The sequence below is a fragment of the Chrysoperla carnea genome, chromosome 4 (genome assembly GCF_905475395.1).
Source record: "Chrysoperla carnea chromosome 4, inChrCarn1.1, whole genome shotgun sequence".
NCBI classification, from domain to species: domain Eukaryota; kingdom Metazoa; phylum Arthropoda; class Insecta; order Neuroptera; family Chrysopidae; genus Chrysoperla; species Chrysoperla carnea.
In genome coordinates, this window is record NC_058340.1 from 18,323,372 (window position 1) to 18,348,781 (window position 25,410).

General features: G+C 30.4%; 2 protein-coding genes across 3 annotated transcripts in view; one reads left to right on the top strand and one right to left on the bottom strand.

The window, feature by feature from the left end:
- Positions 1-360: 360 nt before the first annotated feature.
- On the bottom strand, positions 361-4,465 carry LOC123297670 (uncharacterized oxidoreductase YjmC-like). Of its 2 annotated transcripts, none has more exons than XM_044879419.1 (8): positions 4,310-4,465; positions 2,416-3,243; positions 1,664-1,852; positions 1,416-1,531; positions 1,257-1,355; positions 1,003-1,198; positions 799-947; positions 361-726 (listed from the first exon to the last, which is right to left on the bottom strand). In XM_044879419.1, the coding sequence occupies exons 1-8, from the start codon at positions 4,419-4,421 to the stop codon at positions 559-561; spliced, it is 1,857 nt and encodes a 618-aa protein (XP_044735354.1). In that variant the 5' UTR covers positions 4,422-4,465; the 3' UTR covers positions 361-558. The 2 variants fall into 2 exon arrangements, with proteins under 2 accessions (XP_044735354.1, XP_044735355.1); XM_044879420.1 differs by having other exon boundaries at positions 2,416-3,173; positions 4,310-4,407.
- Positions 4,466-9,533: 5,068 nt separating this feature from the next.
- The window catches only part of LOC123297539 (probable beta-hexosaminidase fdl), a 110,468-nt gene continuing 94,591 nt past the window's right edge, over positions 9,534-25,410 (top strand). Inside the window, exon 1 of the mRNA XM_044879240.1 lies at positions 9,534-9,590. The gene's annotated coding sequence lies outside the window, so the exon portion shown is untranslated. The remainder of the gene's footprint in view (positions 9,591-25,410) is intronic.

Here is a 25,410-nt window from a genome sequence, read left to right on the forward strand (position 1 = left end):
TTTGGAAAAAGTGAACTTTACTCACTTTAACTCACTATCTATCGGAAAAGAGATACCTTAAAAATCCATAAATCGTTTCCAATTCAATATTAAAATTTTACTAATATTTCAATCAGAAATATCAAATTTCTGATTTTCTAACGCTGATTGCGAAAATTATTAGTAGCACAAAATTTATTCTAATTTGATTCTACATAAAGCCCAGTTTATTTTCATTTTTACCATATTTTAATTTTTGTTCCTATATAAGTTCCAAACGAAAAGACAATTGAAAAGACAGCCTTCACTGATTTCTCTGAAAGAAAAGTGATATGAATACAACAATTTTGTTTTTGAATACTAAAAACTCAGATATTTATTGATGAACACAGATAATACATTTTCAGTGTAAAATTTGCGTTTATGAATTGACACATTATAAACATTTAAGTTAAAACCAATAAAATAGAAATTGTACTGTTTAAACATATTGGACGTTGCTTGTACCAAATGTTAAACTTTGATGAATCCATCTGCTACAACGGTTTGGTTTGATGAATTCATTTGCTGTACAGTTGACTAAACATTGGGCTTTGCTTCTCCCAAGTGCTTAACTTTGAATTCATCTGCCACACGTTGACACTGACCCATTTGAGCTTTCAAATACTTGATACCTCCATCCATGTCAACTTGATCCGCAAATTTTCTTTCTACATCCCCAGGCATAAGTACACACTTCCCAGGTTTCTAAAATAATTGAAATATTCTTTAAAACTGAATTTACATTAGATATAGAAAATTTTAAGAAAATATTCTTACATAGGGTGGCATATTTCTTATGGTATGAGAGAACCACTTCAATCTATCAGCGAATCCACCAGCAAACATTTCAGGATTTATAGCGACATAAGTATGAGACAAGAAATGATGGTCTTTGTCTTTAGAAAGTTTTGGGCCAAAATCACTTCCTATAAAATAAAAAAAATAATTATATTGCTTATTTCTTCTAAATTACAATCTTACCAGATAGCATTCCAGTAATTGTTTCTAACATTAATCCAAGACAAAATCCTTTATGTCCCCCACAATCTTCACTGGTACCTCCTAAAGGCAGTAAACCACCTTTCTCCAATACTAGTGCAGGATCCGTTGTTGGTTTACCTTCAACCTGAGCCCATCCCGATGGTAATTGAGCTTTCATTTTACTGAACATTTCCACCTAAGTCAAATTTCAAATGAGATTTTTCATGCTGAAGTAGAAATTATTTCTGTTTTACCTTGCCCATACTACCGACAGCTGCTGAAAAATCGATATTGGCTGAATCGCAGATAGAAATTGGTGCTGCTAATGCCACTTGATTCGCTCCAATAGCAGGCTATAAAATAAAGTAAATTAATGGATTAAATTTCAATGTCATGCACTTATAAACACTTACTTCCATTGCCCTTGTAGGAATGACAGTCGGGGGTTGATTAGAAATTGCCATACCAATTAATCCATTCTTTGTAGCTCTATCAGCGTAAAATGTAGCATATCCAAATGGCGTTGCATCTAAGTATGGAATTGTTGAAATTCATATATTATATAAAATTAGAATTTCGTATCCTAAAAGTAGTGTAGATAAAATTGCTACGTGCATTTAAGGTTACGAAATCCTAAAAAAAAATCATAAAATTTACACACTTTTGCAATTGACAAATCCAAGGCCACAAATTTTAGCTTTCTTGATAGCTAAATCCATGCAATAACACCCTACCACTGCTCCTAATGCATGTTTTCCGTCAATATATGCAATACATGGGCTTTCATTTAAAATCTCAGGAATACTTTTGCCACAGATCTTTTTGTTCTTCAAATTACAGCAAGTGGTTTCTGGATAAAAGAAATTGATTAAATTTTACATCACTGTGTACAGTCGTGCAGAATCATAAAGGTATGACATGAATCATAACATATGCACGTTTTTCTTGGATCGTAAAATTTGAAGCCAAACTCTAGAGGCTTGACCCCTCCGCACACTGGTATGTATCCTGCCGTGAACAACTGTATTATTTCTGTTAATCACACGAACTCTGTAAAAAAAGCATGAGAGTACACTGTGCTAGCTCACTTTCATTTTTTACACACTGACTGTTCCTTGCCATGTCTAGATCGATTCAAACATAGTAAGCACGTAAGCAGGGGGGATGCTGAGAGTGCTGAAGCTCCCCTCACCCCTCAAGGAAAGTCTAGAAAATTCACTTAAATGTCAATGATTCATGTGCGCTTAATCAAAAACTAGTATTCTATTTGATTATCATAGTAGATATATAAGTTGAAAACTTAACTGGAACTTGCTAAATGAATTTCAAGTAATCACACATTAAGGGATTCGTGAAGTCCCTTTTTACGATGAAAACAGAACTGCTATATCAAAATGTACATATATACCATACCTAAACGAGCCATTCCATGACCGAAAACTCCCCTAGTATCCGCAAAAATCATCATGTCGGCATGAAGACTTGCATGCTCGGGTGAAGCACCAGCAGCCACAAAACAATCATACATAAATCGTCTAGCTTCCTTCAAAGGTATTGTAGGCATATCATTGTTTTTAGAATTCTCAGGGCATTTTTCTGGAGGTGGTCCACAAGTACATTTAGGTTCTTCAGGTTTTGAACAGCCATTTGTACGTTGGCCGTTTGCTCCAAGTGCGGCCTGCGCTTGTGGTGCTTTTGCATTTGATGGCTTAGTTTGTTCTGTATTTTGTGGTGTTACAGCGTCTGTTGGTGCTTCTGTTTCGCATTTAAGAAGAGGAGGGTCACATATTGACCTTGGATGTTCTGGAGGTGGAGATCCACACTTAGGGGGCTCTGCTGCTGCAGGTTGTGGCGGACATTGTGGTTTCGTTTCACAGGGTGGTTTGGGCGGCTCAGGTTTTTTTTCTGCACATGGTGGTGGTTTGGGTGGGTCAGGTTTCTTTTCGCAATGTGGCGATGATGTTGGTGATGGAGGTGGTGGTGGTACAGGCTTCTTACATTCCTTACTAGGTTGACTGAAAGCTACTAGCGGTGGTATAGGTTTTGGAGGTTCTGGCGGTGGTGGAGGTGGTGGAGCTACTCCACATGGTAGTGGAGGTGGTTTTGTTGCTTCACATTTCTTGTCTTTCTTTACTTCACCATCACACGACTCTTCTTTTTTTTTTCCTGTACTACACACTGGTGGTTTATTTTCGAGTATATCAGAACATTTTCTGAAAGGCCATGATTTTGGGACTGCATCTGTGGTTAACATTGTAAATTTTAACAATGAACTTTTGAACTTTTTGAAAATTTTGTTGAATTGTATAAAAATGAAATTTTTTTGTCACATTTGAATGTGTGGACGAGTAAATTTTGTTAATGAAACTATGTAATTATCACGTTACCATAGCAACATTGTAAAAGCTAATCATTCAAAAAAAAAAAAATTTTTAATCCTTCCAAAGAACTTTACAGAATTAAATTTTGATATTTTCTACATCAATCATTTTGCTCGTTTTCGAGTCTGGTGCTTACGAGCTTTTTAATTTAGATCAAAAATCTCGTTTAATTTAACTTGTTTTTATTAGCTTGGTATGTGTCTACGTATCCATGTAACGGAATCTTTGAATGTGATTGTCGTCGAATTGATTGTCGCACAAAAGATCCGATGACAATACAATAATTTAATAAGTGTGCCCGATTATCATCAGGATCTTCAGGATTAAAGATTTTATAATATAAAAACTTAATACAATTCTGGTGGAAGTGTAGATAACATTCTATAATATTCAAATAAATAGTAAGTAGTTTAAACAACTAAAATTACACGCTTTTTTAGCCATTTGAACTAAAAAGTAAAATAATAGTTTTAAAAAATTAAAAAAACGCGCTTTTGTAATTAGTTGTAATAAAAAAATAAGAGTAATTAAGAAAAAATCATTTTATCGTAAAAAAGCATGGGCTGCTTCTTACGATATTTTATAATGACTTTACTTTTACCAATATTTTAAAAAAGACTGCCTTAAAAAATAAAATATTTTCAATAATTGAAATCTAGCACCCCACGCTTTTTTGCTATAAAATTAGTTTTTTTCTGGGCTAGTTGCAAAACCGGGTTTTGTAAGGTTTTTTAAACTATTATTTGGCAAATAATGCATTTAATAGATATGAAGTTTGCATTATAAGCCTATGATATCAAAATCTCAGAACTTTTCGATAAGGCACCCATAAGTTTTAATCCCTTTCTGCGTTATAACTTTCTAAAATTCCCAATAAACAATATTATTAATATTTAATTGTAATAATATCTTCAGAACAAACTTACTTATGACATGACATCTATTTAACATATTATTCAAATGATGATATGCTTTATGGTAAATGACTGTATGTTGACATAATCGGGTCAGTGTTAGCAGATTTTGCGGTTTTAACATATTATTGATTTTAACTTAAATGTTTTAATGAGACACTACAAATTTTGAAGGAAGCCAAATGATTAAAGAAGTAGTTGTTGGCAGATAAACAGAATGAAAATACTAACTATAGCAACATATTATAAATATTATTTTGAAACCAAGTAGTTATAATGACATTTTTTAACCCTTAACTGCTGCTATAATGTTACGTATACACGGCTACACGAGGCCTGTATTTCAAGCCAACAACCCAGTGAGTCAGTAAAACTGACTTCATGTAAACAAAAATATCTTGGTTTCTACTTTTATAGCCAGCAAGCCAGTAAAAAACTATCAAGTCAACGCTAATCTCAAGCCATGCAATCCAGCAAGTTAGTAAAACAGCAAGCCAGTAAAAAACATTTAGCCAGAGTTCCACCCAGCACAATAAAACAAAATGAGTTCTATATTTTATTATGGACCTACTTCCATTGCCTTACTACACTTTGGTCACTGCTATTACTTCACTGGCCTAAAACCAAGCCTGCAAAATAAACCAACCCAGAACGATGGAATATACTTCCGTGTATCCAAGATATTATTGAACACGATTTACTCTTGCGATTTTTCTACAAGCGATTTCTTTAAAAATTGTTGAATCAGGTCTCCACGATTTCACAAAGAAATTCAGATGTTTCTTAAGCCTGATTTCACTTTTTTATCTCAGGGGATGCGTACTTTTGAAGTTCGATTTTTTGTCATTTATTCAATGTTACCAACGAAAATTTTGAGATTTAACAAAGCATATTTAACCCTCGTTGTTACGAATTCATATATACAGATCCGAAAAGGAACATTTAAAACTATGATTTGGGGAAATTTTGGCCCGTATTATTATAGATTAATTTTTCAGCCATATTAACAAAATAGAAAAGTCTGCCTGTGTTTTAAGCTAAAATAATTTCATTGGAGGAGGTTCGAACCTCTGTATGTAAAAGATCTGTATGTAAAAGTGTGTAAGGCGTTTAATTCTTTTTATTAATTTTGATTAATATTTTGAAGGAATTTGAAATTGTCCAGCAAAGTGGGAAGATAACAGCTAAGTATATAAACTATAAACTATAAATATTATTTAAAACTCAATGTAAGTTGTAATTAATTATATTTTTCAATTATGACATTTTTATAGCCTGTATATATGAAATATATATCAAGGTATATGAATTTTAGTCCCAAGTTTGTAAGGTTTAGAAATATAGATGATATCAAAACAATTTTAGTAGAGGTGTTCATAAAATCTGTGAGCACCATAACTCAAAAAGGAAAGAGATATTGAGCTTTTTATAGCGTGCTTAGGGCGTAAAAAGTGAGGTTGTGTTCGTAAATCAGCAACATTGGACAATTGGGTCTTGGATCCGTAGGATTCGTCTTGTAAACCGTAAGAGATAGAAGAAAAGCTTAGATAAAAAAATGTTCCTTATAAAAAAATAAACAACCTTTGCAGGAAACATTTTTTAGCATCTTTTTTTTACCCTAGAGGGCGCAAATTAGGCAAGTACATAAGTTTTCATTTTATCCAAAATTGTAAAATATAGAAGGTTGAAAATTTGTAGGTAGCTTCAAATATTTAGTCTATTTATTCTAATTTCATACCAAACCTGTCGAATAATATAAAGGGGGCAAATAGAAAATTTTTCGAAATTTCGAAAGGGCCGGTCGACCAGAAGATCATAATTTTATTTGACATAAATGTTTTTATTTTTTTAAACTTATATAATTTATAAAACAATATGCAAGGTGTGGTATTCGACACTGTCTATATAGCGTATTTCAATAATTACCTCAGTTAATTGTTTATTTTCACTTGTACATGATTTTATTTCAATGTAGCTGAAAGCTTCGTTTTACATTTAGTTGAACAAAGAAACCTTATACAAAATATTACATAAAAAGTGAAATTTTATTAGGCTTCTAAATAATTATTGTATACCTTTTCATACAAATATTCATTGTTGTCTCGTTGGCAGATACTCCGCTTCTTTCTTAAACGGCTTCTCTGTAAATTTGGCCCCCGTTATACATATGTCTGTTGTGATAAAAAAATAAATTACCTATGTAAATTGGTGCTTAATTCACAGAGATAGCATCCTTTTTAAAAAAGCGTGTTGTAAGAGCGAAGTTTATTCTGAACCAAGACCAATGTATGTATAAAGGAAAATTCATAAATAAAAATTTGTGTGAATGTCATGGGCATTCAAAAAGATGAGTAAATGGGACCTTTTTTCCGCCTACAAAAAGGTACTATTGAAATAAGAGGAAAAAACCATTAGATTTGTCCTTCGAAAATCAATTTATTCTTTATACTTTCAGAAATAGTTTATGGATTAGCTACCTGCGTTAGAAAAACATTTATTTGAATATCGTGGCCACTTATGATGTCTACATTTTGGCTTTTAAGCTTTTATTACGTATATTTAAATTAGATGGCATTTATTTCGGTTTTTTACAGGTTCTTTTTAATACGCCTTGTATAAAATAAATACAGAAGGTATAAACTTGGGGAGAGAGGAATTGTATTATTTTGGAAGAATTAAAATAAATAAATAAATCTGGTTTTGAATGATTTATTGATTAATATTACGGGTACTTGTAATACAAAAAATACTACAATTGCGATCTGTATTAGGGAGTAATTTTTCATATTGTTCACAAATTTTGATTCACAAATATATTATTGAATCGGATCGCCAAGAAATTTGGATAAAAAAATCAACAATTCAAGGCTACATATACAGGGTTGTTCAATAAGATGTTACCACGTAAATGGGAAATATTTTCCCCAAATAGTTCTCAAAAAATCACGTTTTCTGGGATCAGACCTTCTCATTAATGCCCTTTATAATCAGGTAAATTTTTTAATACCCATTTCGGAGTAAAATTTTTAGATTTGAGCTGTTAAAATGAGCGTTTTTAACATATAAATCCTGAAGTTTTTTTAAATGTATGCTTTATTATGTAACAAGGCTAATTTTCTTAAGATTAATTTATAAAAGTAATATTTATTAGTTCAAAGCAACAATATTTTCCTACAAAGAAAATTTTAACAAGCGACACTCGTTTTTCCATAAAATACATTTAAGTGATTTTCTCTAAATCTTTAGGCATCAATACCTATTTCAAAAACTATGGCATATATCGAAAAATTTTACTTTTAAATTTCGTCCAATTTTCTAATAGAATCCATTCTCAAAATTTGAAAGGAAAGTTTAAAATATTTTCATACACTCATTTTTTTTGTTCTGTGTCTTTTTTTTTTATGTCGCGTCTCTCGCATTTAAGTAGTAACATATTTTTGGCAAAAGGTTCCATCGTTTACGTGGAAACATCTTATTTAACAATCCTGTATATTAATTGATAGCCTTATGTAGTTTTTATTTCCATGATTAAGAAAATTGAGAAATAATATTTTTCCAGGCGAAACGAATTTGATATCCTACCGAAGAGACGAAATATTTTCCCAACACGATCGGGTTATTTTTTTAAAGGCTCTTTAGATTTCTCTCGCAATCATTCATAATTTGTTGAAGAAATATTTTGTCCAGTTTGGTTTTAAGAAAGGATGAAGCCTGGGTAACTTCAACTCTTACTTGACTTGTGTTTATTTTTTTGGTATAGCACAAGTAGCTTAGGAAATAGTGGTGCATACATTTCGAAAAAAATTTAAGTATTTAAAGTACAAATTTTTTCAAGATTAAAATTATCAACATAAATTGTAGAAAATAAAATTTGATATCAAAAATTTGGAATTTTTCGTTTGTAGAAAAATATAAAAATTAAATTTTAAAAATATTTTAATTATATTTGTATTTTGTTACGCTTCTTAATAACTAGACAATAGGTCTAAATTAGTTAAGCGCTGAAATTTGAATATTAAGAGGTCATATTTTGAGATAATTTCCTAAAGGTGTATAGCAATCAATTTTTCGGTTTGGAAGTATGTAATCCTGACGGCGCTCATGGATGTTAGTCAGTATGATTTTGAAACGCGAGCAGAAAAAATATTTTCTCACCTCCGGGCAGAAAGTGTCAACTTCCTGCAAACTGTGCAAAACGAAGTTATCGCTTTCCGCCTCCGCCGGGGAGAAAAATAGTATACACACTACGGGAGCAAGTAAAAAATGTCTCAGATTTCATGTCCATTGTTATGATTTCATGTCCCGAGATGCATAGCAATCAATTTTTCGGTATTTAAAGTAAGTAAAGTCGATTTTTTAGACCCATCCTAGTGTAGTAGTCGCGGATACACCTCTCTGAATGTAATCCTGGCGGCGCTTTGATGTTGGGCAGCATGATTTTGAAACGTAAGCAGAACAAATATTTTCACACCTCCAGGCAGAAATCGCCAACTTCCTGCAAACTGTGCAAAACGAAGTTGCCGTTTTCCCCCCTCCCCGGGAGAAAAATAGTACATACACATCTCATGTTTGTCACCCTCGGCTTCACCTCGGGCGACAATGAACATAAAAACCTGAAACCTTCCTTACTTTTGCTCCCTAGGTGTGTAATATACTATGCTCCTCGAATAATTTTCGTTGTCTATTCGCCATCCTCTCCTAGCTTACGAGAATTGGGAACTGACGAACTAACTGTACATACCTACACTACAACTGACTTGGTACTGTACAATATATACATTTTATTTTTAAACAGACATCACTACCACTCAGTACTTACACTTACACAGGCTGTAAGCTAAGCAGTGGCATATTATACTATATTATATTATATTCTGTGTTTAGTGGAGTGGGAAAAATCTCTTACACTCTCTTCTGATGACGATGTTTTTTTTGTATGTTGACGGCGATTTACCTGTTTCAATATAATAATAAACTCAGTTCAGGTGTGTAGTATTCAGTGTTGTTTAACTTTTAAACAATCTTGTGTCTACCGATTAATTGTTTTTAATAAATTAAGCAAACATTTCATTTATAATAAAAAAGTTTTTATCAAAAGTATTATTACTCTTTTTTGGAAAAATTTGTGCGCGTAAAGGTGTATTATTCAGTTTATTGATATTGTGCATATTATTTATTGGGCTTTATTTATAATTTTGTGTTATGTTTTTGGAAAGTTTTAAAAAATTGTTTGCCTAAAAAATTATGTTATTTTTTTATTGTTTTATGGCCAGTAATCAAGTGCGTTTTTGATGTAAGTAAGACTTCAAAAATGTATTTTTGCAAATATTCTAACAAATTGGTATGAAGCAAACTTTTTGATAATGTATCGATCTTATTGGTTTATCGATTTTTGTTTTAAAGAATAGAAATATTTCTGTGTTAAATTTAAAGCTTAGTATTTTGTGTAATCTATTCAAACTCCAATTACATTACTCTTACATATTATTAATTGTAAGCACGTGTTTGTATATCTGCTTTGTAAATGTAAATAAATAATTAGGTACTTATACCTATGTATGCAGACTTATTTCAAGGGCGGATATCTTGTAGTAACTTTTTTACCTGTTTTTTAGTATTGAAACCTGAATAAATGAATTACTGACCAAAGTTCTTTGACATGCCTGTATTAGAATGGCTTTTTTTTAAAATCTTAGCTTGTAAACAAACCGCTCTGATTGCAGGATACGAGATTATATAATAAGTGGATTTTGCGACGCTACTTAGAAATAAGTGCAAAATTCTAGTAAATACAAAATTGTTTTATTCTTAAATAATAGCTGAACTGAGTGTCCACGAGCGTAAAGATAGCACCGGCACCACATACATCGACAATCGTTTTATCTTAGATAAGATACATGGGGTATTCTGTCCATGGTCCTCTCGTCTTAGTTTTTTTATGGTCCGGGAGCGGACTGCTAAATCGTTTGACCCATCTGTAACCGGCTCAAACTTTGTAATAAAGCGGCAAGCAAACCCGTAAAAACAATGGGATATGGCATCCCTACCACACCGGAGGAGGAGGGGGAAAATTTATAACGCCATATCGAGATGCCAACTTTACCCATAAGGTAACCGGGTAATTTTCAAGTGAAGTTATAGCTTTCAATCTACTTTTTCAAGGAATGATAGGTTGACAGGTCAACTTTTCTTCCAAGGTTGCCATACTTTATCTATAAAGTTGACCTAGCAAGTTATTATTTCTTGAAAAGGTAGATTGAAAGCTATAACTTCACGTGGAAATTACCCGATTACCTTATGGGTAAAGTTGGTATCCCAATTTGGCATTGCAAATTTCCTCCCTCCTTCGTCGGTCTGATAGAGTTGCCATAGCCAATTGTTTTTACGAGTTTGATTGCCGCTTTATTACTAAGTTTGAGCCGGTTACCGATGGGTCAAGTGATTTTGCAGTCCGCTCCCAGACCATTAATTGTATCATACTTATAGACAACGTCAAATAAAAATAATACAAAATAAAAAAAACATTTTTCTACCTACGTCCTACACCGTGGGCTGCTTTGTGTTGAAAATTGAAATATAAAATATTATAAAAAAAGTTTACCTATTATTATTCCACGTTTTTACAGTTAAATTTTTTTGGTTTGTTGTTAAAAAATGGGCTATCCTTTATGGAATCCAATCACAGTCTAATAACATAATGAGAATACGGTACACGTTCTGCCGAAGATTTGACGAAGAAGGTTTAAGAATATTATATACTTTCCTATTGAAACTGAAATATTTATAAATTGTTTGATTCTAAAACTATCCCACCCCCCTTCTCCTTACTTGTTCTGTGTTTGGCCCCTGATAATTTTTAGCACGTTAGCATAAATGAATAATCGATGCGTTTTAATGTCTTTTGTCACCTGATCAAATTTGTTTAATAAAATTATACGGGCGGTACCGTAATATTCATTAAATAATGTAACTAAAATCTTACTGTCATGCTCACAAAGAATGGTAAAAACAGACCTTTTTAGGTTGTGCGATAATATCTATAAATTTTCTACAAATTATGGTAGTTTACCAATTGAAAATTTTAAAAAATTTCACTTATTATGACGAATTTGCACGGGTTGTTTTTCACTCGAGTAGAAGAAAAATACTCCATTTAATGTAATTTTATGCCTTTTTTGTATACGTTTCGCCTGGACTATTGGTATAAAATATGTTATAATATTTCAAGAGTTGAAAATAAGAGTTAAAAATAATTACTTCTTATTTTCCTTAACTATGATAGACTCCTGTAATAAGGCTTATTATTACTAGATATAAGAACATAATCACGAGAGTCATAAAAGCAATGATTTAAAAAAAAAAAAAATAATGAAAAAACCTTATAACAATTTATTTATTAATTCTAATCAATATTTTAACAAATTTAAATTTATTAATATTACCAGTTTAAAATCCTTAACAATGTACTACTATCACCTAACATTCACCCACAACATATTTGTAATAGATCAATGTGCGAATGTGCGAACTGATTGCCGAGTTTTTCGATAAACTCCCGGACATTTAATTAACTAGATTTGTACAAAAATCGATTTTTCGGACATTTAATTAATTGGATTTGTTCAAAAGTCGAATTTTTTTGTTCATATTTTAGTTTTAGAAGTTGTATTATAGTGTAAAATTACAAATTTTTTTCGTTTTTATATATTTTTTTTTTTTAAATAAAATAACTCCTGCATTTACGTAGTATCCCATAATAATGTACATTTACCTTAATACGGAAACTATGACACCGCAAGTATGTATTTCATCAGTTGAGGAAATCAGCTGAAATATAATAAGCATCTAGATAACGATAATAAAAATAACTTGATAACAATAATTGAATATTAATACCTAAGTTATTATTAGTTCTTAAATGAATTGTTAAAAGTTTTTGAGTTACATTCTACAAAATAAAGATATAAATATAAAAATATAGGTGATAGCCACTATGGCGCTAATATAAATCAATACTATTAATCAAACATTTGTTATTGTTCTCAAATTACAATAAGAGTATGCTTTTTGTCAAAAAAGTGTTGTCAATTAAATTATTTTTGGTAGCTAGATGTTTCTTGTCGACAAAGCGCTATCATCACGACAATTATTGTGTGCTTTTTATCAAATTTTCTTACTTATTACTTATTTAATTTAGTTATCTGCCTCAAATAGTTGCTCATGACTTTGATCTAGACGAGCTCATATCAGTTGAGATTCCTTTAAACATATGGGTTGCACACTATGCCTTCAATTTTCTTGATTTTAAAACAGAGTTGGGAAACTTGATTCAACAGCTTTGTCTCACTTCACCTTAAGTGTATAAAAATTCCATCGAAATAAACGATTTTGGATTCTGTTAAATCGGAGTCACAACCTATTTCGCTGCTACCGGCCTATTATTATAATAATTCAATTAATTTCAGTTGGACATATTTCCTTAAAATGATATTCAGCGCCCGTATAATATACTGGATACATAAATTGTATGATTAACGTCGTATTCAATGAAGAGAAAGAGATATAGACAGAGCATGTACGATAAAGATAATAAATCAAATTGTGTGAAGGGTAGATTGAAAGGGCTTAGGAGAATTACGTTATAAAAAACGTAACTGAGGAAAATACCAAGAACGTTGGTTAAATTTTGTTGAGATAACAAAATTAAATACCAAAAACAAAATACCTACTTAACAAATTTGAAATTTTCGGCAAAAAAAAAAAAATTTTCTAAAACGTAAATATTTATTTCTTTATATCATATATGTATATTGTAATATATTAAGGTATACTAAGTTTAGTCCCAAGTTTGTAACGCTTAAAAATATTGATGCAATGAACCAAATTTTGGTATAGGTGTTCATAAAATTCATTTCCGGTTGTCTGTTTGTATGTCTGTTCAACCTTCTGTCCGTAAACACGATAACTCAAAAACAAAAAGAGAGAACAACATAGACCAATTGGGTCTTGAATCCGTAGGATCCATCTTGTAAACCGTTTGAGGTAATACAAAAGTTTAAGTATAAAAAATGTTTCTTATAAAAAATTAACAATGTTTGTTTGAAACATTTTTCGTAAACATCACTGTTTATCCGCGAGGACGCAAATTATATACTATGTATTATATGGAAATATCAGCTATGTGTGTTACATGTAAGTAAGTGTTGTTCCCGTGCCCGCTCTAGGGAGGATAAGTCAGGTAACCGCCCGGAGCGGCAAATCCTTAGAATATTATGTACAGACGCAATGTTGCTGTTAGAGCTACCGGTCTATATAAAGCGAGATTGAGATATTTTAATACAATATAAAGTTTTGTTTACAGTCCGTTCAAACCAAAGTGGCACTGTACAGGAGAGAATGCAGATACGAGTGCACATACATATACATCATATACACTCTCTTGCTCGGTGCGACTTTGGTTTTAACGACCTCTAATTGTGTAATCATTTTTGTCAATACAAGATCTAGGATTCTAGAAGACGAGATCGATAGCAGCATGGTTCCCGTGTGAGCTGTAATTAAACCATAGGTCCTTTAATATAATACATACAGGGAAATAAAAAACTATTTTGTTATTTAAAATTTTTTGATAACAGAAAATAGTTATAGGTTACGAAGTGATTTTCCGCTGAAAAGCGATATCTGGCAACCCTGACCATCATATGAATCCGTGATAAATGAATTATCTAATCTAACAAATATCTGTTTGTAATATATTAAGTAAATTTTTAAACTATTTAAAGAAGTTTGTTTTGTCTCAAAATTTCTATTTATTTAAAGCACTTAAACATGTGGAATCAATAACATGAGTATATGGTTTTTAGGGGAAGATTTCAATAAACAAAACGTTTTATAATTGAAGTATAATTTTTTAAATAAAACAAGTGAAAACAAACAATTGACTGAGTTAATTGTTGAAATACCATGTATAGATAGTGTTGATTACTTTGTCACATTACACATACATACATGTCACATATATATAACTGATATTCCTATATAATACATACTATTCAATTATCGCATAATATACGCTTTCACGGATAAACAAAAGTTGTTTATTTTTTTATAAGACACATTTTTTACCTTTAAACTTTTGTTCTATCTCTAACGGTTTACAAGATGGGCCCTTGGACCCAAGACCCAATTGACCTATGTTGCTCATTTACGAACTCAACTTTTACGTCGTCAGCACGCTTTAAAAATTTCAGCTTGATATCTCTTTTCATTTTTGAGTAATCGTTTTTGACAGACGGGCAGACGACAAACAGGCAGACAACAGAAGGAATTGGTTATGCCTTAACTAACTGAGCTAATAAGTGAAATTTACAAAATTTAAAAAACCGCTGATAAATTTTTCGAGTACGGAACTTGAAACATAGCTAAGAAAACTCTCCATTAAATTACCTTTCAAACGAAACAAAAAAAATCAAAATCGGCTCATCCGTTTAGGCGCTACGATGCCACAGACAGACAGGCACACAGCGGTCAAACTTATAACACCTCGTTTTTTTTGGTTCGGGATTAAAAAATTGCAGTGTTGCCAATTCAAAGATGTGAACCTCTATAAAAACATCCTTTATACATATACCAAGAAAAGAAAATATAACTAACAAAACTATTCTTTGCGATCTACCATCTACAGCTTTGTAATTTAATGCATGACGAATATATGGTTGATTTGGCTGTTGCTTTATAAGCAAAAAAGTAATTTGAATTTTATAAGTTTGAATATTTTTTGCAAGTTTATAAAATTGACGCAATTTGGGTAAATATTCGTTCATATTATTTGTATTATAATCATCCATTTAATACTTGTTTGCTTTGAAACAGATAATAATTAAACTTTTCTAATATCAGATTAATACTTAATTGGTAAAAATTAATTATGCGAATGTATATTTATTATTAAATTATAATAATGATGAATTATTCAGGAAATAAGTGGGTTATAAAAGTTTTAATATTGTGTGGGTGTATCTATCTTTATGAAAAAAATATGGGTAAGATAATTATTTCAAGGAGAAATTATCATAATGAATATTACGTACCTATATAAAGTTGTTTGAACACGAATTGGCTAATTTGAAAATCAACTGGACTAAAATTAAATGATGAGTTAAAATTTGATGTACTGAAACGTATCCGTTGACGTATAGTTTGCTATTTTAGCACAAAATAAATTTTTTTTTTGGTAGTATGAGCGCCTAGGCTTGTTGGTTAAAGACTTGTGGTTGAAATTATTTGTACCTTATTTTCAACTTTGATGACTTGATGATTGAATTTTGTTTCATGAATGCATGACAAAAATAAGAATTAAATAATTAAACAAAATTTTCAAGACCAATGTTAAGCTTGCTTTTGAAGTCATTAATTATTTAAATAAATTTTTTTTAATTGATTTAGACTTAGTTCATCTTCCCATCTTCATATAAAATAAAAAATTAATCCTTTAATCCAAAATTGCCCTGGCGCTTGTACATTCTTAGAAATTGCAAAAAATATTGGGGAACATAGTGTCAATCGATCACCTTCATAAGGGCAGGTTGTCGCTCTGCATGTTTTAATGGATAACAATTAAGGGTATAATAAAAAATTATCTACCATTTGCATCAGACTCAGGGGTTTACGGATAAATATCGAAAATAGTGGTTGTTTTCAAATAGTATCAGTGATAACTAACTTTTTCTTTAGGATTGATATCAACACGTGGAGCGCTAGAATTGGCGCCACTTCTGACTAAGAAGCATGTAAAGTAAACTGCCTACAATCTATAAAGGAACTGATCGAATTTACATAAAAGTCGATTCGTTTTAAGGATGTAATTTTGATTATTTCGCTAAATAAGTATGCTATTCGCTCCGTGCATAAGTTTTATTTCATGTAGTAACCATAGTAATGACACACTACTTTATTAATGTAATTGTATGGATGGACATATAAATCTATGGGTTATATATAGACAATCATACATATATATATTTCTTGATCTATTTTTTTCAAGTGTCATTTTGTGAAAGGAAATACATGAATGAATTGTAGATCAATAATCAATGATCTATGTATCAAGTTTATGATTTAATAAAAATAAAATTCAATGATTTATTTATTTGTATTTCGTATGTAATTTGAGCGACCTTGAAATTCATTTGTAAATAAATATTTTGAATGAACGATTATTATACGATTTTAATATGTATTGAAGTCAATGTTTAAACTAAAGAGAACTTGAATTTACATTAATTATTAATAGAGTTCATTTTTTGTAATCACAACATTTCAAATCGTTTTAAAATTCGACATAAAATTATAGTTTCTAAGATCTTAAATCCAGTGATTGCACAGATAGAGGATATTCATGCAAAACCTGACACATAAACAAAAAGCTTTGAGTATGAGAAATTTAATGAAATAAATTACCTCTTTTAACAGCAAATATGAATCACAAATATTTAATAGTATTAATAAAACCATTAACATTAAATACTAATAAATAAAGCACAAATCTTCGCCTGCAATATAAAAAATAATTCTTACTTAATTGCACTAACAGACATAGCAAACGTAAATTGAATGAAACGGTAAATCGAGAGCGTCAACAATAATAACATGCATTGAGAGCAGGTAGATTGCGGCTTACAAAACAAGCGGTGAGCTAGATTCAAGTAACTTAAGTGACCTGTTTGTGATGTAGTGGTTATCTAACTACACCGAAAAACAACTTTCAATGCAAAACAAAAGAGTTGAGTAATATCATTCTTAGCATTTTGTTGAATATTTACAGATTTTAGCAATTTTGAACCAGCGAGGTGAATTACCCTTAGTGGGGGGATTATATCGAAAATTTGACTTTGGAATAGTGATCAGAGACCCCTAAAACTCCCGAGTATACGTTTTTAGCCCATATTTTTAATGTTTTAAAATTTTCAAAAATTATCTCAAAAAATGGATTCTAATGATTGGCCTTATTGGCCCATAGCAATGACTAAAATTTCTAGCGGCAACAAGTTAGATGTAGATTTTGATATATGGACCTGCCTGAACATTAAAAAAAAATTCTCTTTGAAATGCTAAAATGACACGACTACTATCAGATTGGAATATTCAGAATATAAAGAATATACAATAATACCAATCAGTACCATATGTGTGAATGTAATATATCATGATCTTAATTGTTAAATGTATGTTATGGTGTACTTTGCAATAGTAATCATATGTTCGATTATACATAACATACCTACGTAAATATTTAAAAAATGATACGCTAAAAAGTGTTATAATCGATACGATAACATTGTCTTGATAAGGATTCTTTTTTCGTGTTTTTTTTTTTTTATATAATATGGTGCAGGTAATTAATTAATAAATTTATTTTGAAATTCAGAAGATAAGATAATAAATATGTATAATTTGTGGAAATAATACAATATTATTAAAATCGGTATTTTTTGAAGTTTTATTTGCAGTTTTTTCCTCCGTAGCCACACCTTTCTATCTAATAATTTGACGCATAATAATTTGTATTTCAATAAAAGCTATTTCTACTTTTCGTACCCTGTTTATATGCATAAAATATATCAGAGTATATTAAGATTAGTGCCAAGTTTGCAAAGCTTAAAATTATTGATGCTACAAAAAAAATTTTGATGTAGATATTATTAAAATCACCTAATTTCCGTTTGTCCATAAGTCTGCCCGCCTGTCCCGTTTTTGTAGCCTACTCAGTTTGTAAAGGTGATATTCTAGCTCGTAAATGAGAAACGTGGGTCAATTGGGTCATGGGGCCATTTTCTCCAAAACTATAAAAGATAGACAGTTGAAAATTCGAGGTTATGTTCGATTTGTGAGTCTTGTAAAGGATTTTTTTTAAAACGAAAATTTTTTTTTTCTAGAGAATACAATGAGCAAACGCTAGCGACGTTAAATTTAACCTTCGTGTACTCGCGCACGGTGCCTCAGACCGAAAGTTTATCTAGTCTGTATATTTATAATTATATACTTATTACGTAATACTGTTTATTTTTCTTTAGAAGAGACTATAACTGAATAAAAAAACTGAAAAAATATTAGTACTTTAATTTTATTAGGTAGAAACTTTTAAAACTAGTCTTTTAAATCAGCCTCTTAACAAATTACGTAATTTTTGATACTCTAATTTAAATAACATAATTAAACTTTATTTTAAAAATAATAAAATAGCACAAAATAGTATAAATATCAAGTATACCCTCAAATGGTATCACGTATACTCGTGTCGGTCTCACGGACCGATAACAGTACGTAAGTAACACACGCCCACACGACATCAGCGCTTGCACTCCACTAAACAATGGCAAAAAACAAATGAAGAAGCTACTAAAATTCGCAAAGTCACAGTGTTGACAGTCTGTGAGAAAACAACGAGGAATTGATTTGTTGGTGGACCAACGCGCGAGTATACGAAGGTTAAATTTAATCAACAATATCGACAACAAATAAAATAAAAAAAATTTTAATAAAAATAATTAATTTCAATTTAATTGTTTCGAAAATATTATTATCAGATAAAAACATCGCTGTACGATTAATCGAATGTTTTGCCCACTCATAGTTCAGACATATTTGGTACCTGGTGCTCAAAAGTAACGGTAAAAAAATATGTCAGATATTCTTAAAACCCCTTAAATAATGTTCTGGGGACTACATAACAGATTCATCACACAATGCTCTACCCCTCCCAGCTGATCTTCGATACAATGCATAAGTCTATATTGTCGGAGAAAATTTAACTAAAAATAGTTGAAATATTTTCTTTGCATATACGTATTACTTGCTTGTGCTCGATTTTATTTGGGTAAATAAAATTGATAATCAAGCAACAAATGTAAAATATTTGAGTGATTATTGTAAATACTACATTTTCTAATTATCACGATAATTATTCAATATATTTACTAAATGTATTTTACTAAAATTGTTCATTTATAATTATTATGTCATCATTATTTGATATTTAAAAAAAATCGTAGAGCTGGAGCTGCGTTAGCTAAGCGAATTCCCTCATAGATAGAAAAAAAAACCACTTTTTTCTTAAAATCGAGTATTGCATTTTTAGTTTTTCCAGAATTTTTATTTAACAAACTAAGGGTCTAGAGAAAAAATCACAAGAGTACTCTTTTGCTTATAAATGATAAAAAAAAATACAAAAATATTTTTTATTTTGCAAAAATTCAAAATTTTGTACTTTGCACCATTTGTATTCAGTACCTGGCGAATGATTATTCCGTTGGGTACGGAACCATTGAATGCATAATTGTTTAACTATGATAACCTTCTAAAATGCATGGTATTTAAAGAAATACTGTTCTCAAAATAATTTAGTAAGATTAAAATATGAATAATAATTTAAAATGCAAATTTTTTTAAATAAATTTATTTATATGCAAAAATAACATGGAATAACTTTATTATAACGTGGCATAACTTCAAGATTATTTAAAACACTTTCAAATCAATTTAATTTCTACTGAAGTTTTAATTAAAAAAAACATTCCTACCTGCTGCAACAGGCAAAAAGAACTTTCTTTACTTATGTAAATTATTTGCGGTTGAAAAGAAGAAATTTTACGTGACGTATAGCTCCTTAGATTGTGGTAATGATTACGGATTGCTTAGCGTGATGAAGTGTGACATGGAGGAAGGGGAGGCTCGTTTGTTTTTATACCATGTATATATGAAATATACATAGTATATTAAGTTTAGTCCCAAGTTTGTAACGCTTAAAAATATTGATGCTATGAAAAAAATTTTGGTATAGTTGTTCATAGAATCACCTAATTAGTCCATTTCCGGTTGTTTGTTCATCTGTTCGTCTGTCCGTCTGTCTGTCAACACGATAACTCAAAAACGAAAAGAGATATCAAGCTGAAATTTTTATAGCATACTCAGGACGTAAAAAGTGAGGTCGAGTTCGTAAATGAGCAATATAGGTCAATTGGGTCTTGGGTCCGTAGGACCCATCTTGTAAACCATTAGAAATAGAACAAAAGTTTAAGTATAAAAAATGTTCCTTATCAAAAAATAAACAACTTTTGTTTGAAACATTTTTTTGTAAACATCACTGTTTACCCACGAGGGCGTTTATTATGTGCAAATTTTATAATATATATTAAGTAATATGGGAATATCAGTTATGTGTGGTGGCTATTTAAGAGTGGATATCTTTTTTTATTTAAGTGACGTCAAAAAACAAACGATTTCGTCATCAACACTGTCTACACATGGTATTTCAACAATATACTCAGTAAATTGTTTGTTTTCACTTGTTTAGATTGGACTGGGCCTAGGAATTGTGACGTTATATTGGCAGAGAGGTTGCGGAAAATGTGATGCTGTGTGACGAGGGATGGGTTCAAAAAGCATTTTTTTAATAACTACTTTGAATGTGTCTATGTTTCAATAAATAATCACAAAATTTTTGACAAATTTCATTCTTCCAACATTCTTCCACAAAATTTGTTGACATAAATATCACAATATTCGAAATAAGAAATTTTATTAGAAGATTTTATGTCGAGTATCGTGATATTTATTCCAATAATTATGTCTCAACTTGAAGTAAACAAAGGTTTGATGAATTTATAATAAAATTCATAATCAAAGTTGAAGATAAGGTACAAATAATTTCAACAAGTCTAAATTTGCCTTGTCGCTCGTACTACCTTATATCTTTTCACAAATTTTAGAAAAATGAAAATTATAATTTCTCTTACATTATGATTATATATTTCTTCGTATATCACGCTTAGTCTTTAATTGTTCGAATGATTATAATAATATAACATGACAAGGTCATATCATGTTATGAAGAAAATATAGTTGTTGTTTAGTTGAATATAAAAATTTAATTATTTGCATATTTCTTGTTTTTAATTGTCCTCGTTTATTAAGCCCAAGCAAATATCAATTATTATAACTATGCCATTTAATTGAGATTAAGTGTCCTTCAATTGTGTCACTTCGATAAATATATCTATCTATTTATTGTATTCCGCGTTTTAGTTTAAAACTATATCAAGAAATAAACTGTAGACGTCAGAGAAATTATATTCCAATTCGTTCAAAATAACGTATTAATTAAGCAATCTTTCTTTTTTTCTAGGAGATAATTATTGCTTCTTCCAGTATTGAACAAAAATAATTGTTGCTATTGTTTAAAGTATTTTTGTTATCAGTTTATTCAAAGTTTAATATTAGTAATTTTTAACAGCAAAAAACTAATAAAATAAACTATTATAATTCAGCCAAAATAAGTCAAAACAAACAATTGGCTGAGTTAATTGTTGAAATACTATGTATAAGCAAATAAAGATATCCACTCGTAGATAGCCACACATTCATAGCTGATATTCCCATACTATAATACAAAAAAATATTTCAAACAAAAGTTTTTTATTTTTTGATAAGGAACATTTTTTACCTTTAAACTTTTGTTCTATCTATAACGGTTTACAAGATGGAGTCCTACGGACTCAAGACCCAATTAAGTTATGTTGCTCATTTACGAACATAGTGGCACTTTTTACGTCCTGAACACGCTATAAAAATTTCAGCTTGATATCTCATTTCGGTTTTGAGCTATCGTGTCCACAGATAGGACGGACAGACGGACGGACAACCGGAAATGGACTAATTAGGTGATTTTATGAACACCTATACCAAAATTTTATTCGTAGCGTCAATATTTTTAAGCGTTACAAACTTGGGACTAAATATAATATAATGTATTTGTGTAGAAATAATAAAATGTAGAAATCTCCAAAATGTAGATTTTGCAAAGGACGTAGAATTTTAAAATGAACGTTTCTATGATTAAGTAGCATAATTATTAAATGAGATGAACTTATTCACCCCTTATTTTTTGGTGACTGTCTACAATAATACTTTTTTAACATACTGAACTTGTATAAGGAGGTCCTTCCGCCGCCAATGTTAATTAAAAATATTAGATTACAAGGAAATATAACTGTTTATGATATTTTTATCTATCGTATAGTGAACTTACACTTGTTAACTGTCTTACAAGAAAGTAAGACCCTACCAACTTTTCTTGAATTATACTACCAGTTATCGATTAGACAGCAAGAAAATACTTTGATATAAGATAATATTTTCTTGCTATACTTTAATTTTTAAGAAGTCAAATAATTATTTTATTGAATTAAGGAGGTCCTTTCGCCGCCAATGTTATTTAAAAATAAAATGTACAACATACTTCCAGCCAGTGAAATGACTACCTGCTAATGCTGAAAAACAGTGAACATTATTGAAGCAATTTGACCCTCCTTCTTTTTGATTTTTCTTCAGGGTTATAAATATAATATTGGAACGTAGCGATTTTAAATATCGAAGGGGCGTAAGCCTCTGTAAATTTTTTTGGAGTCTAATAGCAAAGTGGGCAAATGGGTCTTACTAGGATTAAGCGAGTCGGCGAGTCGAGAAGCAGCGAAACTAAAAGCAATGGAAAATTAGATTAACGATGTGTATTAAAGCGTACGAGTAGCGGCTAGTTTCTACATATATATATATAATTGATATATTATTATCGTATCGTATGTAAATTAGATAATGTAAAATAAACATTTTTTATTAGAATTTTGTTAATCATGTTTTATTCATGAAACAAAAGTGAATCATGAATATTGTTTTAAATTTTTTCACATACTGTGTTTTGACTTAATTTTCTGATTTGCATGTACACAGAATATTTAAAAAAAATTCTCATTCAAAGTACAATAATCCAATAAAACACAAATAAAATGGACATATTTGTGTTTTTATACCATGTATATATGAAATATACATAGTACATTAAGTTTAGTCCCAAGTTTGTAACGCTTAAAAATATTGATGCTACGAACAAAATTTTGGTATAGGTAAATCGATCCGAAATATCGTTTTTTTCGAAAATTACTCGGCCAAATAACTTTTTACGATTTTTTCGAATTTTTCTAAGGGGTACCCCTTGAAGAAATTGCAAAAAATCGATACAAATTTATCGTCTCCAATTTCGATAAAACTCTTTATATAAGGTAATTTTGACCCAAAAAATACAAAAATCGTTTTTTATTTAACGATTGGATCGCCAAATAAACTCGATTTTTGAATTTCTTGGGTCAAAATTACCTTATAAACTGAGTTTCATCAAATTCCGAAACAAATAATTTTTTACGATTTTTTCGAATTTTTCTAAGGGGTACCCCTTGAAAAAATTGCAAAAAATCGATACAAATTTATCGTCTCCAATTTCGATAAAACTCTGTATATAAGGTAATTTTGACCCAAAAAAAACAAAAATCGATTTCATTTAACGATTGGGCGAATAATTCTCGAGATAATACCGGAAATCGATCCGAAATATCGTTTTTTTCGAAAATTTCTCGGCCAATCGCCAAATAAACTCGATTTTTGAATTTCTTGGGTCAAAATTACTTTATAAACTGAGTTTCATCAAATTCCGAAACAAATAATTTTTTACGATTTTTTCGAATTTTTCTAAGGGGTACCCCTTGAAAAAATTGCAAAAAATCGATACAAATTTATCGTCTCCAATTTCGATAAAACTCTGTATATAAGGCAATTTTGACCCAAAAAATACAAAAATCGATTTCATTTAACGATTGGGCGATTAATTCTCGAGATAATACCGGAAATCGATCCGAAATATCGTTTTTTTCGAAAATTTCTCGGCCAATTGCCAAATAAACTCGATTTTTGAATTTCTTGGGTCAAAATTACCTTATAAACTGAGTTTCATCAAATTCCGAAACAAATAATTTTTTACGATTTTTTCGAATTTTTCTTAGGAGTCATAAGGTCATTTGGGTCTTTGCTGCGTAGGACCTATCTTGTAAACCGCTAAAGATAGAACAAAAATTTAAATGTAAAAAATGTTCCTTATAAAATATTAAACAACATTTTTTCGTAAACATCACTGTTTACCCGTGAGAGCACAAAATTGTATAGTATGTATGTTATGGTTATATCAGTTATAGTATCAGACAGAGTAATCAACACTGTCCATACATGGTATTTCGACAATTAACTCAGTCAATTGTTTGTTTTCTCTTGTCATGTTTCATCTTTGCACGTACCTAGTACGTAAAATACCTAGTAATAATTGTAGTAAATAAGGTTATGGTCTACTTTTAACTATTTTATTAACGGTAAAAATAATAATTTTAAATAAAACAACAAAAAAATTATACTTTCACCAAATAATAATACAGTAGGTATGATTTTAATATGGTATACTGTTCTATAATTAACTATAAATTTTTGTCTAACTTGAATTGCTTATGGCTCCAATATCTTCAGCAGTTTTAAGACCAAGTTCTAATCTAGGAAGACTTTATTTCTATAACCACTAAAGTTATTTAAAACGGTGTTGCAATACATATTATATATGATTTCTTTAACTGGTCTGGCTTTGGTATTAAAATAGAAGGACTCTTTTTGTCCAATCTTCGTTTCGCAGGCGTTATAGTCCTGGTAGCTGTTAATTAACATTTTGAAGGCTTATATTTCTGTTTGGTGTTAAGAATCAAAATTTAGTGCAAGGCAGAAAATAGACTAATCGCTGTAAATTGGGTCAGTTTATGGACATGTACTTCCATTTTGCCTCCGATTAAATATTGAGGATCATCATAGATAGGGTGAATTCTAGGAATCATGCGAGTGGGTATTCATGAGAAGGTTGTTGCTTCGAAACTGTATAAAACGAAGTAAAAATTCTTAAAAAAGCGGGCCTTAAAACCAGTCTGATTTTGAAGATACACGCGATTTTACTCTTATGTTACTCGTTGCTAATTTGGTGGCGGACTGCACATCGATGTTTTCGTGTACCTACAATTTATACTGTTCAAAGTATCTGTCAAATTGTAGTGTCATTTATGTCAGCCAATCGGCTTCCTTCAGTTGACTAGTTCTTGACCAGTGAGCATGATCCTTCTGCGCAAGGACATTAGAGTATTTTTTGACGTTTAAATTTTGACGTTTAAAATAATAAATTATAAATCAAACTAAAATTAAAA